Source organism: Plasmodium gallinaceum (genome assembly GCF_900005855.1).
Source record: "Plasmodium gallinaceum strain 8A genome assembly, contig: PGAL8A_v1_76, whole genome shotgun sequence".
Taxonomy (NCBI): Eukaryota; Apicomplexa; class Aconoidasida; order Haemosporida; family Plasmodiidae; genus Plasmodium; species Plasmodium gallinaceum.
In genome coordinates, this window is record NW_021628238.1 from 1,720,070 (window position 1) to 1,739,995 (window position 19,926).

At 16.5% G+C, this 19,926-nt stretch overlaps 5 protein-coding genes and 1 pseudogene across 6 annotated transcripts in view; 3 read left to right on the forward strand and 3 right to left on the reverse strand.

Moving 5' to 3' along the window:
* PGAL8A_00234200 (conserved Plasmodium protein, unknown function) overlaps window positions 1–4,238 on the forward strand; it is a gene marked incomplete at both ends in the record, with an annotated part of 11,539 nt that extends 7,301 nt beyond the window's left edge. The window contains 4 exons of the mRNA XM_028671068.1: window positions 98–187; window positions 273–586; window positions 791–4,109; window positions 4,222–4,238. Coding sequence (XP_028527758.1) covers window positions 98–187; window positions 273–586; window positions 791–4,109; window positions 4,222–4,238 — 3,740 coding nt within the window. The remainder of the gene's footprint in view (window positions 1–97; window positions 188–272; window positions 587–790; window positions 4,110–4,221) is intronic.
* A 725-nt stretch (window positions 4,239–4,963) lies between these two features.
* Window positions 4,964–9,316, reverse strand: PGAL8A_00234300 (translation initiation factor EIF-2B subunit related; the record flags this gene model as incomplete). The annotated part of the gene is made up of 4 exons (XM_028671069.1): window positions 4,964–5,422; window positions 5,556–8,609; window positions 8,955–9,046; window positions 9,145–9,316. The coding sequence occupies 4 exons, from the start codon at window positions 9,314–9,316 to the stop codon at window positions 4,964–4,966; spliced, it is 3,777 nt and encodes a 1,258-aa protein (XP_028527759.1).
* A 2,389-nt stretch (window positions 9,317–11,705) lies between these two features.
* PGAL8A_00234400 (conserved Plasmodium protein, unknown function) lies at window positions 11,706–13,308 on the forward strand (the record flags this gene model as incomplete). The annotated part of the gene is made up of 3 exons (XM_028671070.1): window positions 11,706–11,784; window positions 11,936–12,118; window positions 12,191–13,308. 3 exons carry the CDS (start codon window positions 11,706–11,708, stop codon window positions 13,306–13,308), a joined length of 1,380 nt encoding a protein of 459 aa, XP_028527760.1.
* Window positions 13,309–14,104: 796 nt separating this feature from the next.
* Window positions 14,105–16,800, forward strand: DHHC5 (palmitoyltransferase, putative; the record flags this gene model as incomplete). Its single annotated transcript, XM_028671071.1, has 6 exons — window positions 14,105–14,240; window positions 14,320–14,388; window positions 14,596–15,032; window positions 15,214–15,387; window positions 15,502–15,615; window positions 15,781–16,800. 6 exons carry the CDS (start codon window positions 14,105–14,107, stop codon window positions 16,798–16,800), a joined length of 1,950 nt encoding a protein of 649 aa, XP_028527761.1.
* Window positions 16,801–16,981: 181 nt separating this feature from the next.
* Window positions 16,982–18,398, reverse strand: PGAL8A_00234550 (annotated as a pseudogene). Its single transcript is given in 13 exon segments — window positions 16,982–17,039; window positions 17,042–17,225; window positions 17,228–17,285; window positions 17,288–17,411; window positions 17,414–17,474; window positions 17,477–17,559; window positions 17,561–17,663; window positions 17,666–17,793; window positions 17,795–17,874; window positions 17,876–18,126; window positions 18,128–18,222; window positions 18,224–18,269; window positions 18,272–18,398. Coding segments are annotated over 13 exon segments (1,398 nt in total).
* A 408-nt stretch (window positions 18,399–18,806) lies between these two features.
* On the reverse strand, window positions 18,807–19,719 carry PGAL8A_00234600 (conserved Plasmodium protein, unknown function; the record flags this gene model as incomplete). Its single annotated transcript, XM_028671072.1, has 2 exons — window positions 18,807–18,814; window positions 18,990–19,719. The coding sequence occupies 2 exons, from the start codon at window positions 19,717–19,719 to the stop codon at window positions 18,807–18,809; spliced, it is 738 nt and encodes a 245-aa protein (XP_028527762.1).
* Window positions 19,720–19,926: the final 207 nt, after the last annotated feature.

Here is a 19,926-nt window from a genome sequence, read left to right on the forward strand (position 1 = left end):
TTTTTTTTAATTTAAAATTTATTTTTCTTTCTCTTTGTTTTTTTTTCTTTTTTTTTTTTTTTGTCTCTTTTTCTGCATATATATAAATATTTTATAGAAAATTTAAAAGATGAAGAAAATACTGCTTTAGTTAATTATATTAAGAATAATGCAAATCAAAGAGCATCAATAAAAAAAGAAGTAGAAGGTATTTCAGTTATTTTATTATTTTATTTATCTTAATTTTATATTATATTTTTATATGCCTATTTTTTATATCCCTTTTTTATTAGGTTATGTAAGTGAATTTAATAAAAACGTTGAAGAAATTTTAGAAATAAAAAAGAAAATAGAAGAAATTGAAATTAATAAAATAAATGAGGATTATATAAATAACCAGATTTCTTACACTAGTATATCAAATAATTTAAATTTTTCAATAGATGGGAATAATTATTCTAAATCGAAGGAATTATTTCATATATTAGAATCAAAAAATAATGAAAAAATAGAAGGTTCAAATTATTATAATAATTCAATTATATACTTTAGATTTGTTTATTTAACATCTTTTTTATATTCCAATAATGTAGAAACAATTTCAAAGGTAAAATTAATTTTAAATTCTTATAATTTTTTTTTTTTTTTTTTACTATTTTGTTTTTTTAATTATATTAAATTTATAAGGTTTTTAATATATAAAATATTTTTCTTTTTTTTTTTGCTATTTTGTTTTTTTAATTATATTAAATTTATAAGGTGATTAATATATAAAATATTTTTTTTTTTTTTTTTTTTTTTTTTATTTTAGGTGTGTAAACTAATTGTTGATAATATTGTTCAAGTAGGAAAAAAAAGTAAAAATGGGAATTTTATATTAACGGAAAATGGGAATTATATTTTTAAAAATTTTAACTTATTTATTATTCTTATTAAAGGAGCTAATTATGCATTAAGATATTTATTTCAAAAAAGTTTTGGAAAGGATTTAAAATCTTCATTTATTCATTTTAATGCAATTTTAAGTGCTGTTTTATTAGTAGATATTTTAATGAAAAAAAAAAGTTGTATAGCTAAACTTTCATTCGAACATTTTTCTTTTTTTTTTATTAATACTATTGTTTGTCTAAGTATATACACAAAAGTAATACATACAAATAAATATATTTATCTTTTTAAAAATGGAGATATTGCTAGAAGTTTAGTAACTAGTATACTAAATAATTTGTTAGGTAGAGAATTTTTAACTAACCATTCGAAATTGTTAGAATATGTGTGTAATGTTTCATTTAATTTGGGTTTTGATATAATGAAAAATAATAAAATATTACTAGATGATTTAAGTGATACTAGTGATTTTTATATTTATATTAATACATATATAAAAATTTTAAATAAAATATATAAAAAAATTATTAATAAGATATATGAAGAAAATACTAAAGAAAATAATTTTGTATATAGGATTTTACATATATTATTTCTAAATTTAAGTAAATATGATATATATCTATGTAAAATAGAAAAAGAAAAAAGAAGAAAAAGGAAAATTGAGAATGAAAATAACGAGAAATACAAAGAAATAGATAATAATGAATTATACAATAAAAAAATATGCAACGGAAAAAATAATGACGAAAATGATATTAACTGTTATAATTCTGATTATTCTATTTATGGGTCACATATAACATATTATGAAAATTTGAATGTAGAAGAAAAAGTTGATATTTCAATGAAAATTGATTATGAGGAAAATAAAAAAGAAATAAATAATAAAAAGGAAAAACAAATATATACCGAAGAAGAAATTGAAAAAATAAATAAAAATAAAATGGATTTTATGAATAAGTATTTATTTTTTATTCAATTAATTTTTTACGGTATTAGAAAAAATAATCCCTTAATCCTATTAGCATATATATATCATGAAATTATTAAAAATTATAATCATAATTTGCTTTATTATTATAAAAAAATTGAGCTCTTATTAAATAAAGATTTAAGAAACTGCATTGGCAATGTTAATGTAAATTTTTCTCCTGATTTTTATTCATTAAATTTTTCTTTTGAAGAATTTCTAAATGAACATAATGATCTTAAAGAAAAGGAAAATTCTATTTTTAACTCATATAAAAATGTATTTAGTTTATATGCAAATTTTGATTCTGAAATTATATATAATAATTTTGACTTATCTGTTGATGATATAATAAAAAAAAAAAGAGATTTTTTAGAATCTTTAAAAATGATTAATATCAATGAAATTTCTTTTAATAATAACCAATTTGAACATCTAAAAGAAACAATTATAGAGTATGTAAATGAATTAGAAAATGTCGATTTACTCAATGACATTAAAAATAATGATTTTATTTCTGATTACAACTTTCTTTGTATGATGTATAGAATTCCTAAGAATATTGAAAATAATAATACATCTAATAATAAAGAAGAAAGCACAAATAATAATAATAATAATAATAATGAAAAAAAATTAATAAATGAAAATAAAGAAGTTGTAATAAATAGTGAAAAAAATAAGAATAATGAACATTTATTGAAAAACAGTATTACTGAACGAATAAAAGATGATGGTGATAATAATATACATGATAAAAACAGCAGAGAAGAAATGCATATATTAGATAAAGAAAAAAATAAAATTAATTTTTCAAACAAAAATGCAAATACAGAAGAAGATAAGATAGAAAACAAAAAATCTAATGAATTAACTTTTATTAGTCATAACATATTTCTAAGAAATCAGACCATTGAAAACGTAAATATGAATGAATTATATACGAAATATAATCCTATTAATAATTTTTCATCTTATATAATAACACAAAATGAGAATAAAAAAGAATTAAAAGGAAATGATAATAATAATAATAATAATAATAATAATAATAATAATAATAATAATAATAATAATAATAAAATCAATTCAGATTGTAATTCAAAAAATATAATAACAAATGATATCATTCATGAGAATTCACAAGAATATAACCAGTGTATATATGATAAAAAGGATTGTTTAAACATATTCCATAATAAATTTAATAAAAATAATGAAATAAATGAAAATAAGTATATCTATAATTATAATGACCAAGTAACATATAAAGAGGAAAGAAACATATGTAATATTGATTATAATCAAAATAAAAATTATGATTACAACAAAATGGATAATAATGAAAATGAAAGATGTAACAATTATCATTACAAAAGTACTATAAATAATGAAATGAGAAATGAAAATTACAATAATAGAATGAATTCTGAATATGAGAATGAAACTTATGAAGATAATAAAAATAAAAATAACAATGATTGGCAACATTGTTATAAAGAAAGAAACACACAAGAAGAAGTAAAAGAAATAGAAAGTGAATGTAAATTAAATTATGATAATAACATAAAAAATAGAGAACTGTTTTATAATATAAAAAATGAAAAAAAAAGTAATGACGAAATAAGCGAAAATAAATTAATTTTTTTAAAAAAAAACATACCATCTTATAAAGAAGAAAATCAAACAAATTGCTTATTGAAAGAAAAATCAAATGAAAAGTGCAAAATAGATGATGATAACAATGTTAATATACTTAGAAGTACTAACAAATCATTTTTAAGAAGTAAAACAGATGTAAGGGCATTAGTAAAAAAATATGAAAATCAAAAAGATGCAGTTGATGGAAATTCAAAGGATCCTCATGTATTAATGCAAAAAAAAAAATTAGAAAATATGTACAATAATAATTTAAATAAAACTAAAATTAATAAAATGTTTTATAAAGTACCTTCTAATTTAGAAAAAAAAAAAAATTATGTATATGAAAGAAGTATAAGTTCAACTTTTGAATCCAAAACAAAAACAGACAAAAATAATTTAACAAAAACTTCTCCTGATCAAAAATTAAAAGATTCAACGACAAAAATAAATTTTTTAAATAATTATATTCATACGAAGAATGAAAATAACAAATCTAGTATTGCAACAAATAGTAATAGTTCAAGTAGTATTCATAATAAAAAAAATGATTCAAAAAGCAATACACCATCAAATTACTCTACAAAAAGAAAAAATTTTATTGGTATTTCATTTCCATTAAAAAAAAGTATATAATTTTTTTTTTTTTTTTTTTTTCTTTTTTTTTTTTATTATCATTATTATAATCCTTTTATATATACATATGTAAATTCATATATATTTTTTTATTTTTTTTTTAGAACATATAAATAAATAATATATAATTAAAAGAATACGTAGTTTTATGATAGTGAAAAAGGAACAAAAGAAATATGAAAAAAAAGATTCAGAAATAAAAAAAAAAAAAAAAAAAAAAAAAAAAAAAAAAAATAAAAAAAAAAAAAAAAAAAAAAAAAAAAAAAAAGATGAAAAATGTGTAAAAAAAAAAATAAATATAATAGAATAAAATAAGCAAAAATAATACATTTTAAGGGATGAATAAAATAATAAGTAATTAAAGTATCATATATATAATAACAAAGAATACTAAAAATTTTTTTTGTTAACATAATTTTTTGAAAAGAAAAAGAAGTAAAAAGAAAAAAATTCTAAAAAGTAAAATTAATTTTTTTTTTTTTTTTTTTTTTTTTTTTTTAGATCCTAAATGTTTTAATTTAAAATGAACATTTTTTTTTAAGTTTTAATGTATGTCATAAAGTGTTTTATTGTTTCTTTATTTTTTAAAAAATTATAAAAATTTGATTTTTTTTTTTTTTTTAAATATAATGTTAATTTTTGTTTATGTAAAAAAAAAAGTTTTTTTTTAAAATATATTAAAAGTAGACTTTAAAGAATTATTGTTCTAATTTGTATTAAGGATGTATTGTATTTTTTTTTTTTTAACATTTTTAATATCAAAGCTAAAAAAGATAAACATCATAATACCAAATAAAAAGTTATTGAAATCTACATGTAATAAATAAAAAATAAGAAATAATACATTTAAAATTTATAATAATAATCTTTAAAAGGTAATAAAGTTTGTTTAGATAAAACATCTTTTAACCAAGAATCATTTAATAAAGGTGTGTTTAAATTAAATGATGGAAAAGTTATTTTTGACTTAAAAATTTGAATTGAAATATAATTATTTCTTTGATTTATATATACATTATCTGTATTAATAAAGGTAAAATAAGTCAAATGTCCATTTTCTATTAAAAATATAATATTCATAAATATATTATTTTCCATACATTTCAAATCATTAAATTCTAAATTATGTAAATCTAGAATTTCATTTATATCATTTTCTACTATTTTAGCATCAAATTCTTCATTACACAGTTTTATATTTATCCCTTCTTCATTTAATTTCTCAATGATTTCATCTGTGTAATTACTATTTACACTATCCTGAATTATATAGAGATAATAACCCCATAATAATTTGTTCTTCCACTAAAAAAAAAAAAAAGTTAAAATAAAAAAATAAAAGCATCTTAAAATATTAAAATATATATGTCTGTTTAAAAAAAAAAAAAAAAAATAAATAAGTATATAATATAAAAAGTAAATGTAATTATATATTAACCTGTACATTATATGGTAATTGATATGTATTATCAACTTTTTTTATCATATGTTTTATTTCTTTATTTTTTAAAAATATAGAACCATATATATGAACTTCATATATCCAATAAAATGTAAAAACTTTTGTTTTAATGTCAAAACTTATTGTATCATATTTTTGATGTAATGTCTGATTTAAGTTATATAAATTATTTAAGTCAGTTTGCAAATTTTTATTAGATATATTATTATTTAGTACTAAACCTATTATATATATTTGACAATAATCATTTCTTCTTATCTCGATTTCACTTAAAGTAATAACATCATTTATATTATTTCTGTATTTAAATACATACTTAATTTTATTATTTTCAATTAAGTTTTCTTTAGATTTTAAAACATACAATATGAGTTCACGAATTTCCTTTTCTTCTTCATTAAATGTATGAGAATTTTCATTAATAAATACAAATATACATATAATTAAATTATCATAATCTTTTTTTTTTATTACTGCTTCATTTATAATTAGATTGTTTTCTGTAACTTGTAAATTATTTTCATTATTTTGTTCACATTCTATTTTATTTTCATTTGTTTTTACATGATCAGTTTTAATAGCATTTTCATCGTATTCATTATTATTATTTAATTTATTTTTATCATTATTTTGATCATCTTCTTCTTTTGTCTCTTTTTCTTTATTTATTTTTTCTTTTTTTAAATTATTTAACGAAGTGTTATCAATACCTTCTTTTATTTTTGCATTTAATATTTTATTGAAAGAATTTTTAAAAAAATTGTTACAAAGTTTATCCACAGTGTGTACATTCCTTGCTTTTGTCTTTTTTAATTTTTTTTCATTTTTTTTTTTTATTATATGTTGAACTAATAAATTAACATATGAAGGTTTAAATAATGGGATATGTTTGAAATTCTCTATATTTTTTGTAAAATTATTTATATAATTAATATAAATTAAAGAAATATATGAATCAAAAAAAATAGAATTAAATAATATATTCGGAAAAACAAGATTTTTTTCATATAAATCTAATAGAAATAATATTTTATTTTCTTTTAATAAATTTTTTGCATAATTATCATTAAAATCAGTAAGATCCTTCATTAGTTTATGCATTTCTTTATCATCTATTATTTTATAATAATTTTTTATATTGTGTAATTTTTTATGAATATTATTAGAATCATAAATTATGTAATTATAATTACGTAATGCATTATTATTACTAATATTATTTAAGTTTTTTCCTAATGTATGATTTTCATCTGTAAATTCTTCATTATTTTCATCATATAACACTATATCCTTATTATCATAAGACTTGTTATATGTTATTTGTAAAAAGTCATTATTCTCAAAAGAAAAAGGAATATTTTCCATATGCCTATATAGTTTTCCTTGTGTTATTAAATATTTATTTACTGGAATCATATTTTGTAAAAACTTATAAATATATACAAAATTAGTTTTTATATTTTTTTCAAATTTCTTAAAATTTTCATAAAACCTATTTTCTGTTAAGTTTAAAAAATGTAGACATTTGTTTTTTCTTTCATCATAACTTACGGTTATAAAAAAATTTTTAATGACATCATATAAACTCATTAAATGCAAAGCTTTTAGGAGAATAAAAAAATTATATGGTAAAATGTTACCTTGTATTATTATAGTCTTATAATCAAAATTCCTGTTAATATCCTTATGAATATTATCATCAAAATTAATGTAATTCTTATACATTTTTGAAAAAAAAAACAAAAAATTACTTATGATATAATATATTTTTAATTTTTCTCTTTTTTTATTTATATATTTAACTACACATTTATAAAAATTTTTAATATCTTTTTCATATATTTCTATTACATTTATATCATAATTGAAATTATTTGGTAAATTTATTTCTTTCATAAAATCATCCTTTATTTCTTTATATATATAATCATCCGAATTCATATTTTTATTTAATAAATTAAAAATTTTTGTATTTTTTGTAAAATCTTCGTTTTTATTTACATCAATATTTTCATTTTTTATATTTAAATAATTACATATTTCCTCATTTTCATAAAGGATCATATCTAGTCCTTTTATTTCTTTACATATATTTTCTTTCGTCTCTTCATTCCTATTTATTTCATTTTTAATTTTTTTTTTTTCATCATTTTTTCTATGTCTTTTTTTCTTTATATTATTATCGTCCTCTTCCTTATTGCTACAATCACTTTTATCTTTGATAATATTATTATTTTCTTTTATAGAAATATTCAAATTAGTAGAACAATTTTTTTTATTTTCAGAATGTTCATTTTTTTTTCTTTTCTTTTTTTCTTTTTCTTTTTTTTTTTCTTTTTTCTTTACATTTAAATCATTTTCATTTTGTCTCTTTATTTTATCAGATGTTTCTTCTTTTTCGTATTTACCACCTTTTAGATCTACTTGACCGTTTAATATAACTTTATTAACTTCCTCATTTTCACTGTTGTTATTTTCTTCATTTTTTTTTTTAGTCATTAAGTTATTTTTTATAATACTATTCTTACTAGCCAAAGAAATCTCTCCCTTTGTTAACGGAATGAATTCAGAATTTTTCAAGTTATCAAAATGTTGTTTTTTTTTTTTATAAAATTCATTATTTTTTATTTCTTCATTAAACATATCAGAAAAATTAATATTATTTTCTTTTAATAAGTTTTTAAATTGTTCAGAATATTTTGTTAACTTGACATATTTTGGTGTAAAAATACCACAAAATTCATTAGTCATAATTAATGCTTGATTTTTTTTTTTTTTGGAATCATGTAGTTGTATTATGCAATCATTTAAGCTTTTAAACAACTCGTATTCACTACTATGTTTTATATCTTTTTTATTTGAATTTTTACATTTTTCTAAAATTTGTCCATCATTTTCATTAAAGCTCATAAAATAATACATACATTCTTTAAATAAATAAACAACTTTTCTTATTAATGCGTCATTATCTTCACTAAAATTTTTTTCATCGTATTTTTCAATTTCAAATAAATATCTTTCACTATTATCCTGTATATTAATATATAGAAAAATTAAAAAACATTTTAATTATATAAATAATACTAATTAAATATTTACATAAATTAATTAAAACAGGCTATATGAAAATAGGAAATTATATATCTTTTTATTTATTAGTACTATATATATATATAAATGTACACTCATTTTTGTTTAATATATAATTTTAATTAAACTTATTAGTACACTTTTAATGATATTAATTCAACTAATCTTGCTTCTAGTAAAATTTCTTTTATAGATAAGAATAAATATGTGTATTAGATAAATTAGAAAAACAATATACATTAAAAATAAAATAAGAGAAAAATGTAGATATAATTATAATTATACCTCATTATAATCTTTGTTTAATTTATCAATATTTTTTATTTTATATCCTTTTGATAAAAAGGTGGAATTAAAGTAATCAAAATCTTTATTAACTAAAAAAAAAAAAAAAGTTTTATATTTAAAATAAAAAAAATACATATATTAGCAAAATATGCATAGATAATAATAAAAGTTTTATAAAATATAGAACATTTCATTTTAATAATATTACAATTATTAAAATGAGATATATCTGGATATATGAAACAGTGAGGATTTCTCAAACTATATTTTAAATATTTGTTCCACTGACTATTTGAGTCATATTGAATTTTTATTCGTTCTATTAATAAAGTCTGAGTAATATCATCATAATTCACCATATTTTATAATTAGTATAACATATAAGTTAAAAAAAAAAATTTATAAATTTTTTAAAATTAAGAATTAATCAAACATTTTTTCTATTTTGTAATTAAATATTGTTTCTTAATTGTATAAAAAAAAAAAAAAAAAAAAGAATTAAGAAATCTATAATAGTATAATTTTTTTTTTTTTCGTCAAAAAAGAAAATTTTTTAGAAAAAATAAGTTTAAGAAATCAATTGATAAAAAATTAACACATAATTAATTGAAATAATACAAAATAAATAATGATACTTAAAAAAAGCAAATTAGTAAAGGTAAAGAATTCTTTCAATAAATAAAAACAGATACATTAATAAAAAATATATTAATAATAATTGAATAAAATAATCCCTTCAATGCTTCATTTTTATTTAAGCATTTTTATTTGCATTATCAAAGCTTAATTAGAGAACGAAATAAAAAATTTTATAAAGTTTTTATAATAAATTATCTAATATTATTTAATTAGTCATTTTACAATTAATATTGATAGTTTTCCTTTTGATTTTTAGTTCTCTACTAAAAAAATACATTTTTTTATTTTTCACACCCTGTCTCTATATTTTTTTTTTTTTTTAATTTATAAAAATAAAAAAATAGCTGTAAATTATTTTCACTTTTCATTTATAATATTTTTAAATATAAAATAAAAAAGCAAAAATTACTGAAATATTTACTCAAAGAAATACTTGTGTTAATTTCCTTAAGAGATATAATATTACTAGTTTTAATAAAATATACAATATATTTATTTAAGAAGAAAGATTAAAAAAAAAAAAAAACAAAATAAAATAAAATACAAATACAAATAAATTTTTTTTTATATATAAACAAAAAATATTCAGGTAGATAAAAAAAAAAAAATTACTTCAGTTGTTTTAAATAAAAATACTATTCTAAAATATTCAGTTAATTTTTTTTCTTTTTGTAAACGAAAAAAAAAAAAAAAGAGTACTATTTTTAAGAATTGAAATTCAAATCACAAAAATTACTTTTTATTAATACAAAAGAAAAATATATATATACTAAAATGTAGTAAAATAATTTGAAAAACTAAAATATAAAAAAAAAGAACATATTTTTTATAAATCATTGTGTATGTTTTTCTTAATTGTACTTATTTTTTGTTTAAATAGTAAAGTGTAAAAATAATATATAAAAGATAAATTTAAAGTGTTGTTAAATTTTTAATAACTACATAATAAATTTTTATAAAAACTATTGTAAAAATATAGTAATAAAAATGTTTAGTATTCGAATGTAAAACTTTAATTTTTGTATTTGTTGTGTTATCCTGTTTTAAGTTACAATTTCATAAGCTGCTTTAAATATGTACAATTAAAAAATAAAAATTTGAAATATAAATATCATATTTTTTATTTATTGAAAAATTTTAAAATAAAATTGAAATTACACCAAAATTTAAATAATTCCTCTAGACTATAATATTAATTTTTTTTTTTTTTTTTTTTATTATTTTTAATGTAGTTAATTTATAGATTCAAGAAAATTTATTTTTAAGAAGTTGTTTTAAAAACTGTTAATACTTGTAGACTTATTTTTATCTTGCTACATCTTATTATTTTTTCTTACAATTTTTGTAAAAAGTTTTTTTTACTATATTGTAAATTTAAATTTATCAAAACATGTTTTACATTAACCTAACAAAAAAGTATATGGAAAGTAGAAACTTTTTTTTTTTTTTGTTGAGTGCATGTTTTATATTTTACATAAGTTTAATAGTATTAAAATAAAGAATTATTTAAATAATATTTTATGAAAATTTTTTTTTTTAATATATCTTTTTTTTTTCTTGTGTATAATGTCATATTTTCATAATTCATTACCAATTCAAATGTGTATATATAAAAAAATGTTATAGAAACATTTTTTTTTTTCTATTCTTAAAATGAAGTTACTACACGCACACCTTTATAAAAAAAAAAAAAAAAAAAAAAAAAATCTTCTTTGATTTGTAAAGTACGTTAATATATATCTAATTAAATGATAAAACTTTTTTTAAAAAATTTGAAGACAAAATATTAAAACTGTTTTTTTTTTTTTTTTTTTTTTTTTTTGTCATTCTGTTTATATTTATATAAAACTTACGTAGCATAAGAAAAGAAAAACATTTTCATTTTTATTNAAAAAAAAAAAAAAAAAAAAAAAAAAATCTTCTTTGATTTGTAAAGTACGTTAATATATATCTAATTAAATGATAAAACTTTTTTTAAAAAATTTGAAGACAAAATATTAAAACTGTTTTTTTTTTTTTTTTTTTTTTTTTTTGTCATTCTGTTTATATTTATATAAAACTTACGTAGCATAAGAAAAGAAAAACATTTTCATTTTTATTATTTTTAAAATGGAAAAAAAGGAAAATGAAGATAAAACAGAGAATTATTTTGATAAAATAACAAATTTTTTTAATTATTTTACATTAGGTAACTTTATAATTTAATCTACATTTTTATAAAAATTATTTTGTCTTATTTTTATTAAGGATATGCTTATTCTTATTATAATTGTATTTATTTATTAACTTTTAAAAAACATTATTTCATTTTATTTAATTTTTTTACATTGCAATTAAAGATAATTCTCAGAATGAAGAACAAACAGTTGTATCTCCTGAGATAATGAATAATAAAAATGAAATAAATCAGGATAATAGAGATAGTGTAAAACAAGTTGTTTACAATTTAAAATTAAAAAGAGCATCTGTATCAAATATACCACAAAGATTAATTTTAGATACATTAATAAATAGTAAAAAAGGTAATTTATATGTTATTCATATATTTATTTTTTTCTTTTTTTTTTAATATCATATTGATTTATTTAATTTAGATGTGAATAACAAAATAAATATAAATGACAATTTCACAGTTGATACAATTACAAAAGATTGTGAAGAAAATAATTCTAATAAAATTAGAGAAAAAAATTCATCACTCATTATATTAGATAAAGATAAAGAATCAAAAAATAATTTTAGTTATTCTCCAAGTTTTCATTACAATAAAGATGAACTTTTTCATTTAAATAAAAGAAAAAATGATAAAAAAGAAGAGAATAAAAAGAAAAAAAAAGATAAAGTAAAAAAAAACAAAAAAGAATTAAAAGAGAAAGGAATAGAAGAATATATGAATATAGATGAAAGTTATACAAATGAAAAAAAAGAAAAAACAAAAAGAAGAGAAAAAAATAAATGTAAAAAAAATGAAGTAAACAATCAAGAAGAAGAAAGAGAAAAAGAAGAGAAAAAAGAAAAAAAAGAAATTAAAGAAAAAGAAGAGAAAAAAGAAAAAGAAGAGAAAAAAGAAAAAGAAGAGAAAAAAGAAAAAGAAGAGAAAAAAGAAAAAGAAGAGGAAAAAGAAAAAAAAGAAATTAGAGAAAAAGAAGAAAAAAAAGAAAAACAAGTACAAGAAATACAGGAAAAAAAAAATAAAAAAACAGACAAAAAAAAAATAAAAGAAAGCTATGAAGAAAATTACGAAAGCAGGTTAATTAAAAGAAAGGAAAACCAAGATATAAAAAATAAAAATATCTCCATTGAACTTCCAAGTATTAAAAATTCAAATGATTCAAATTATTTATATGATGAGAAAGTTCAATTTTTAGAAAATAAAAACTTCAAAGAAAATATAAAAAACAATAAAGAAATAATAAAAAATAAAATTTCTCTTGATAGTTCTACTCTAAATGAAAAAAATATATTTGATGATAATAAAAAGTATATTAGAATAAGAAATCGTAAAAAAAGAGACAATGTAATAATACTACCAAAACTTAATTTAAATCAGAAATGTGAATCCTTTTCAACTGAAGAAAAAAAAAAAAAAAATCAAGATATTTTAATTAATAATAAAAGTTGTAACATTAATAATGTAATCCAAGACAATGATGATAAAACGACAGTAAGTGGGCAGTCTGATGAAGATAAAAATGAATTAATGAATTTATGAAATACAGAAAAAAAAAGGTTCCTATAAAAAAAAAATTATATAGAATAAATTAATTATTCTAATTTAAATATTTTTTTTTAATGTAAATTCTTTCATTTAAATAATTTTTATAAATAAAAATATGTTATAGCAAGAAAAATTATTTTAATAAAAATTTAAAACCATAAATTATATGAAAATAGGAAAAAAAAAAAAAAAAAAATTATTTGATTTATTTTAATTAAAATAATATATGAATATAATATTTACTAAATTTTATGATTCTTTATGATTTACATTAATTTAAATTTTTTTTTTTTTTTTTTTAAAGACAATTTTCCATTCTTATATTTTTTAATAAAATTTTCCATCTTAAAAATAATTTGCATATTCGTGTTAAATTATATGTTTAATTTTAATTTACTTCATATAATTATATTATAATTAAATATATTTTAAAGAGAAAATACACATTAATGTATTTTTTTTTTTTTTTTTTTTTTAGTAAAATAAATAAACTTTTATTTATATAATTTTAATTTTATTTGTTTTTGTTTTTTTTTTTATTTCTTTATTTTAAAATAACATTTTATTTTCTTTTTTTTTCTTTTTGTATTATTTATTATTATTTTATATAAGCAACTTCTAATATTCTTGAAAAATTTAACACAAAATGTTTTAAACAGTTTTTGTAAAAAAAATAAAAATTAAAGATAAATATAATTGAATGTTTTATACATGATATTTAAAGAAAGCTTTGTCCATTATTTCTTAATTCATTTTATAATTATAAAAACCTTTTAGTTTTTTTGTTAAAATGGATTATAATTATATGTGCGATAAATTAATTAATAAAAAAGAATTAATTTTTCATTTAGTAAAACAAAATGATGAAAAAATATATCACTTTTTAGAAGAAGATAAAAATTTGATTAATTGTCAAGATGAAAATGGTTAATAAAAAATTAAATGAAATAACAACAAATATTATTTTATAAAATGTATGTTACTTTTTTTTTTTTGTCTTTATAGGAAATAGTTTATTACATTGGGCAGTTTTTTTAAATAATATATATTTAGTATGTTACCTATTGGAAAATAGTAAAAAAGCAAAAAAAAAATATATAAATAATTTAAATAGAAATATATATATATATATATATATATATATATATTATCTCTTTTATTTTAAATTAATATAAATATTAAAAAGTTACAAGAAGAAAAAAATAATTAATCATTAATATATACAAAATATATATAAATGGTAGGAAGAAACATAAAATTCATTCATTTATTTTTTTAAAGAAGCTAATGTAAATATTAAGTCAAACATACAACAAACTCCACTTTTTTGGGCGGTTTGCTCAAATAATATTTTTATGATTTATTTATTAAAGAAATATGGATGTAATTTAAATGAAGTAGATAACAAAGGATATAATTGCTTAATAATATGTGTTCAATATAATAGTATTTTATGTTTTTTTTATTTACTACATTTGAATATTTCATTAACTGAAAAAGATTTTAACAATTGTTCTGTTTTTGATTGGTCTGCTTATAATAATAACATGTTTTTTCTTAGACTTTTTTCAATTTTTCTAAACAATTTCTATTCATTGCATCCAACTAATCCATCTTCCGTTTTACATAAAGCTATAATTGGGAATGCATATGAAGCAGTTACATATTTAATTTTAAATAATCATCAAAATATATATGATATAGCAACTGATAATAAAGTAAAAAAAAATATATATATAATATATATATATATATATATATATATTATGTAATGAAATAAAATTTCATGTAATTTATAAAAAAATACCTTAAATATAAAAATATGTAATTATAGAAATTATTATAATGTCATACATATAAAAATCTTAATACAATCCCTAATTTTTAAATTCATTTAAGGAAACAATACTTGAGTTCATTGAAGAAAATAAAAGTAATATAAATTCAAAAATATATGAGTTTCTGAAATGTAAAAAAACTCAAAAAATGTGTGAAAAAAGAAAAAGAATAACATATAATTTATACGAACCTAATGGTGATATAGGACCTTATACAATTAAAAAAAAGAAAAATGTAATTCTTCTTTTTTTCCATTCTCTAATTTGAAATAATTTTTCATTTTATATGTTTAATTTAAATATATTCATTTATTGTATTTATTTATTTTTTTTTTTTTTTTTTAATCAGTTATCTTTTTTATTAAACATTTATTCTAAATATCAAGAAAATAAGGCTCTTTTAATTTATCCATTCCTCCTTGTTTTAACTTACTTATACTTGAATCTAGTTTATTTTTGTTATGTAATTAAAAATGATGAAAAAAAAAAAGAAAAATAACTACATTTATTTATACAAATAAAAAAAAAAAAAAATGAGTAATATACTAATAAAATACCCTCTATGTGTATAAAAATGAAAAGTATTTTAGATTATTCATAATTTTTTTTTAATAAAAAAAAATTGCAGATTAGAGTAAAATTAGGATACAAGAACATAATGCAAGATATATTTCATCCTTTTCTATTTATTTTTTATTATTTTGCCATCTCAAGTAATCCTGGTTATTTAGAAAATTCAAAGGAGATATATAAGAGCAAAAAAGAAGAAATGAAGGATGCAGAAGATAACGATAAAGATAGTTATGATAATGAAAAGGAAATTAATGAAAATAATAGTTTATCAAAACAAAATTTCGTTTTTGAATATATTATTAAAAATATTAAGAAGGAAATAAAGAGGTATGAAAAAGAAAATAAATTGTGTGAATTTTCAAAAAAAATTAAAAATGAAAACATTTTTGAATTGAAAGAAAGACTTAACATTGTATGGGATGTTAAGCCATTTGAAATATCAGCATTTGATATTAACATGTTATGTCCAACATGTTTTTTATTTAAAAATTTAAGAACCAAACATTGCCGTTTTTGTGATAAATGTATAGAGATATTTGATCATCACTGTGTATTTACTTTAAATTGTATGGCTATTGAAAACGCAAGAATATTTCTTATGTGGATTTTATCTAATATTCTTTTTTCATTATATATTTTATATATATATATATGGCTAACTTTAAAATTTTCCTTCAATTTTTATATGCTTTCCTTTTATATAATTCTTACTGCTATTATATTATCTATACTACTAATATATTTTATGGGATGTGTTTTTTTACGATCATTTTTTAATATATTAGAAAATATAACATCAAATGAAAAATTTAAAATGTATTCTTCTAAAAAATTTTTTTCATATGAATTAAAAATGGGTGAAGATAATCAGCCTTTTATTGTGAGAAAATTTCAAAATCCTTTTGATCAAGGAAAATTTTTCAACTTCTTACACTTTTTAACAAAATCAAAGGATGGTTTACTGAAAAAAAAAGAGAATTTTATTAAAATAGACAAAAATGTTAAAAGCGAATTAGTTCACACCTTTGTTGAAAATTTAAACAAAAAATTGAAGGAACATTATGGAAAAAAGTAATACCAAAAGGATAAATGAAGAAAAAAAAAAAAAAAAAAAATAGCAAAATTTATATCAAATTATAAAAATACAAAATTTACTAAAAAAAAAATGTTTAAACAAGTGGAAACATAAAAAAAAAAAAAAAAAAAAAAAATAAAAATTAATAATATTCTTTTCTCTTTGTTTTTCCTTTTTTTCTCTAAATGCTTAAAAATTTTTTTATGTTAAATTTTATAATAGTAAGAATATGATTGTTACTAAAATTTTTTTTTTTAGTATACTAAAAAAATTTTTATTATTTTTTAAATTTACATTATTGTGAATATGCATCAAAACATTTTCTATATTTTCTTTTTCAATTTTTAAAACATAATAATAATTATCATCAATATTCTCTAAAAGGTGATCTTTGTAGCAATTTTCAAATAAATACATTAGTTTTTTTTATTCGTAAAAATAAAAGGGAAATTATGTAATTTTAATTTGTTTTTTTTTTTTTTTTTGGTATATCACCAACATATTCAGTTAACAAGTTTTTATATCCAATAAATTCTTTATTTACATTTAAATTATTATCATAAGATAATTCTCTATAAAAAGTTGAATTGTTATATTAATTATTATAATAATTAAATAATACAATATAGAATTATTTTTTGATAAATTATTTAATAAATAATTATCACTTTTTTTTCACTATAATTATTTTATCTTTTAACATGAACTTGCATATCTGGAAGCTATTTACTTATTAATATTTTTGATAATAAATTTTTATGTTTCTTCTTTTGCTATTGAATTTAAACGAAACAAAGATACATGATGTTGTTGTATTAATTTCAAACTATTTGTTTTTCTATTATCAATTGATAAAAAATTATCTATGTATATTTTTTTTTTTTTTTTTTTTTCTCATTTTCATGAATTATTTTTAATGGTAACAAGAAAGATATATTATTAAAAATCCAATTCCTTATTTTAAAATTATCAATATCAAAATTATATTTACTTAATAATTCATTCTTTATTGTTATAAAAATATAATATTTTGTAATTTTTTTCATCAGTGTAATAATTTAAATATTTTCTTAAAAAAAAGATATATGTAAATGTCTAATTACTCAATACTGTAAGTTATATTATTATTTTCATTATTTAATTTTTCTTAATCATCACCATTGTTCTCTAAAAAGGATAAAAGAATTTTCTTTCTTTTATTTTTTATAAAAACACTAATTTCTTGTAAAATATCAGAAATATTATAAACATATCTTCCTTCAAATCAACAATTTATTTCCTTTTTCTGATCATTTATCTCAATCTTATGAATCCGTTCATTTACATTTTTTTAATATGATTAGTTCAATATAGCACACACCTAAACACAATCTTTTATATATGATACCATTACTATTACTTTTTTTTTTTTTTTTTTTTTTTTGATTGTTCATAATGAAATTCTTTATTCCCTATATTTTTTTTTTTTTAGCTTCAATATTATGTAAACCATAAATAAATAAAATTTTCCTATTCTTACTTGTCTTCTCAAGTATATCAATCCATTTGTAAAAATATATTTTTAATTCATAAATGTTATTATTATATATGTTTTCCATAACTTTTCAATTGTTTTAATATTTCTTTTTTTTTCAACATCTTTTATTCTTTCTTTCTGTTTATATATGTTTTCAATTTTTTTATTATTTATTAATTTTTTTTTTTTTTTTTTTTATATGCCAAAATTCTTTTATATTCCTATTATTATTATGAACATATAGAACAAAACACATGTATTTATATATATATATATATATTTTATAAAAAAAAAAAAAAAAAAAAAAAAAAAAAAATTAAATTAATCCTGTTAAACAGATTTATGAAGTAAATTAATTTTTATCAAATAATTATGAAATGCATGTATTTATGGATGGATGTTTTTTTAATTATATAAAATTAATTTACCAATAGCAAATTTTTTACAACACACTTCAGTAGTAAATACTAAATGAATTTAAAAAAAAAGATTAAATTGCTAAAAAGAAAAAAAAAAAAAAAAAAAAAATTTTTTTTGAAGTTTTTAATTGAACAATTTTAAAAATATTAAAGAATAAAAAAAAAAAAAAGAAAAGAGAAGAATTTATATTTAGTTTTTTTTTTCATAGATTATTTTTAATTATCATTATCAGAGATATCATTTTGATGATTACTCATTATATTGAGATCCTTAGAACTTATGATATTTTCATTTTCATTTTCATTATTAATGATACTATTATTTGAAAATTTTGTTTTAACTTTTTCATTAATATTATTATTTCCGCTATCATCTTCACTCAATTCATTTTTGCTTATTATTAAATTGCTCTTCATATTAAAATTTTCATCATATATTTTTATTGCGTTGATTTCTTCATTATAATTGGTTAATATATCTGGTAAAATTAAAAAATCATCAATTTCCTTATGATAAAAACTGTAAGAATGATCATGTTTATGATAAATATCGATAAACTTCTTATTTAGATAAATATTTTTGTTTGTACTTATTTTTTCATCATCATTTTCATCTAATATGAGATTATCATCACATTTATTATTATTAGTATTATTATTTTTATTGTTACAAGTATTATTGTTAATATTATCAATAATTAAAAAATTAGGCAAAGAGTAAATATTTTCTTCTTCTTTATGAAGTAGTAATTTTCCTTTTTTGTCTTCATTAAAAAAAAGTGACCATACTTTCTCCATATTTTTCAAAAAAGAACTTTCATAAATTTCTTTTTTATAATCAATCATAATATTTTTATTATTCATACTGTTACTCCATTTTTTACAACAATTTTTCATCTTTATTTTTCTAACTTTATCATCATAAAATTCATCTTCACTTTTTTTCTCTATGTGCTTTATATAAAACTTACTTAAGTATTCCATTTTAATCTCAAAAAAAAATTAGCAAATCTCATCACCAAATTTTTATATCAGAAATTATTGGTAAAAATAAAAAAAAATAATAGTAAATAATTTATTTTTTCAATAATAATATAAAACTACAAAATAAAAACAGAATAATGTGTAATACAAAAAAAAAAAAAAAAAAAAAAAAAAAAAAAAAAAAAAAAAAAAAAAAAAAAAAAAAAA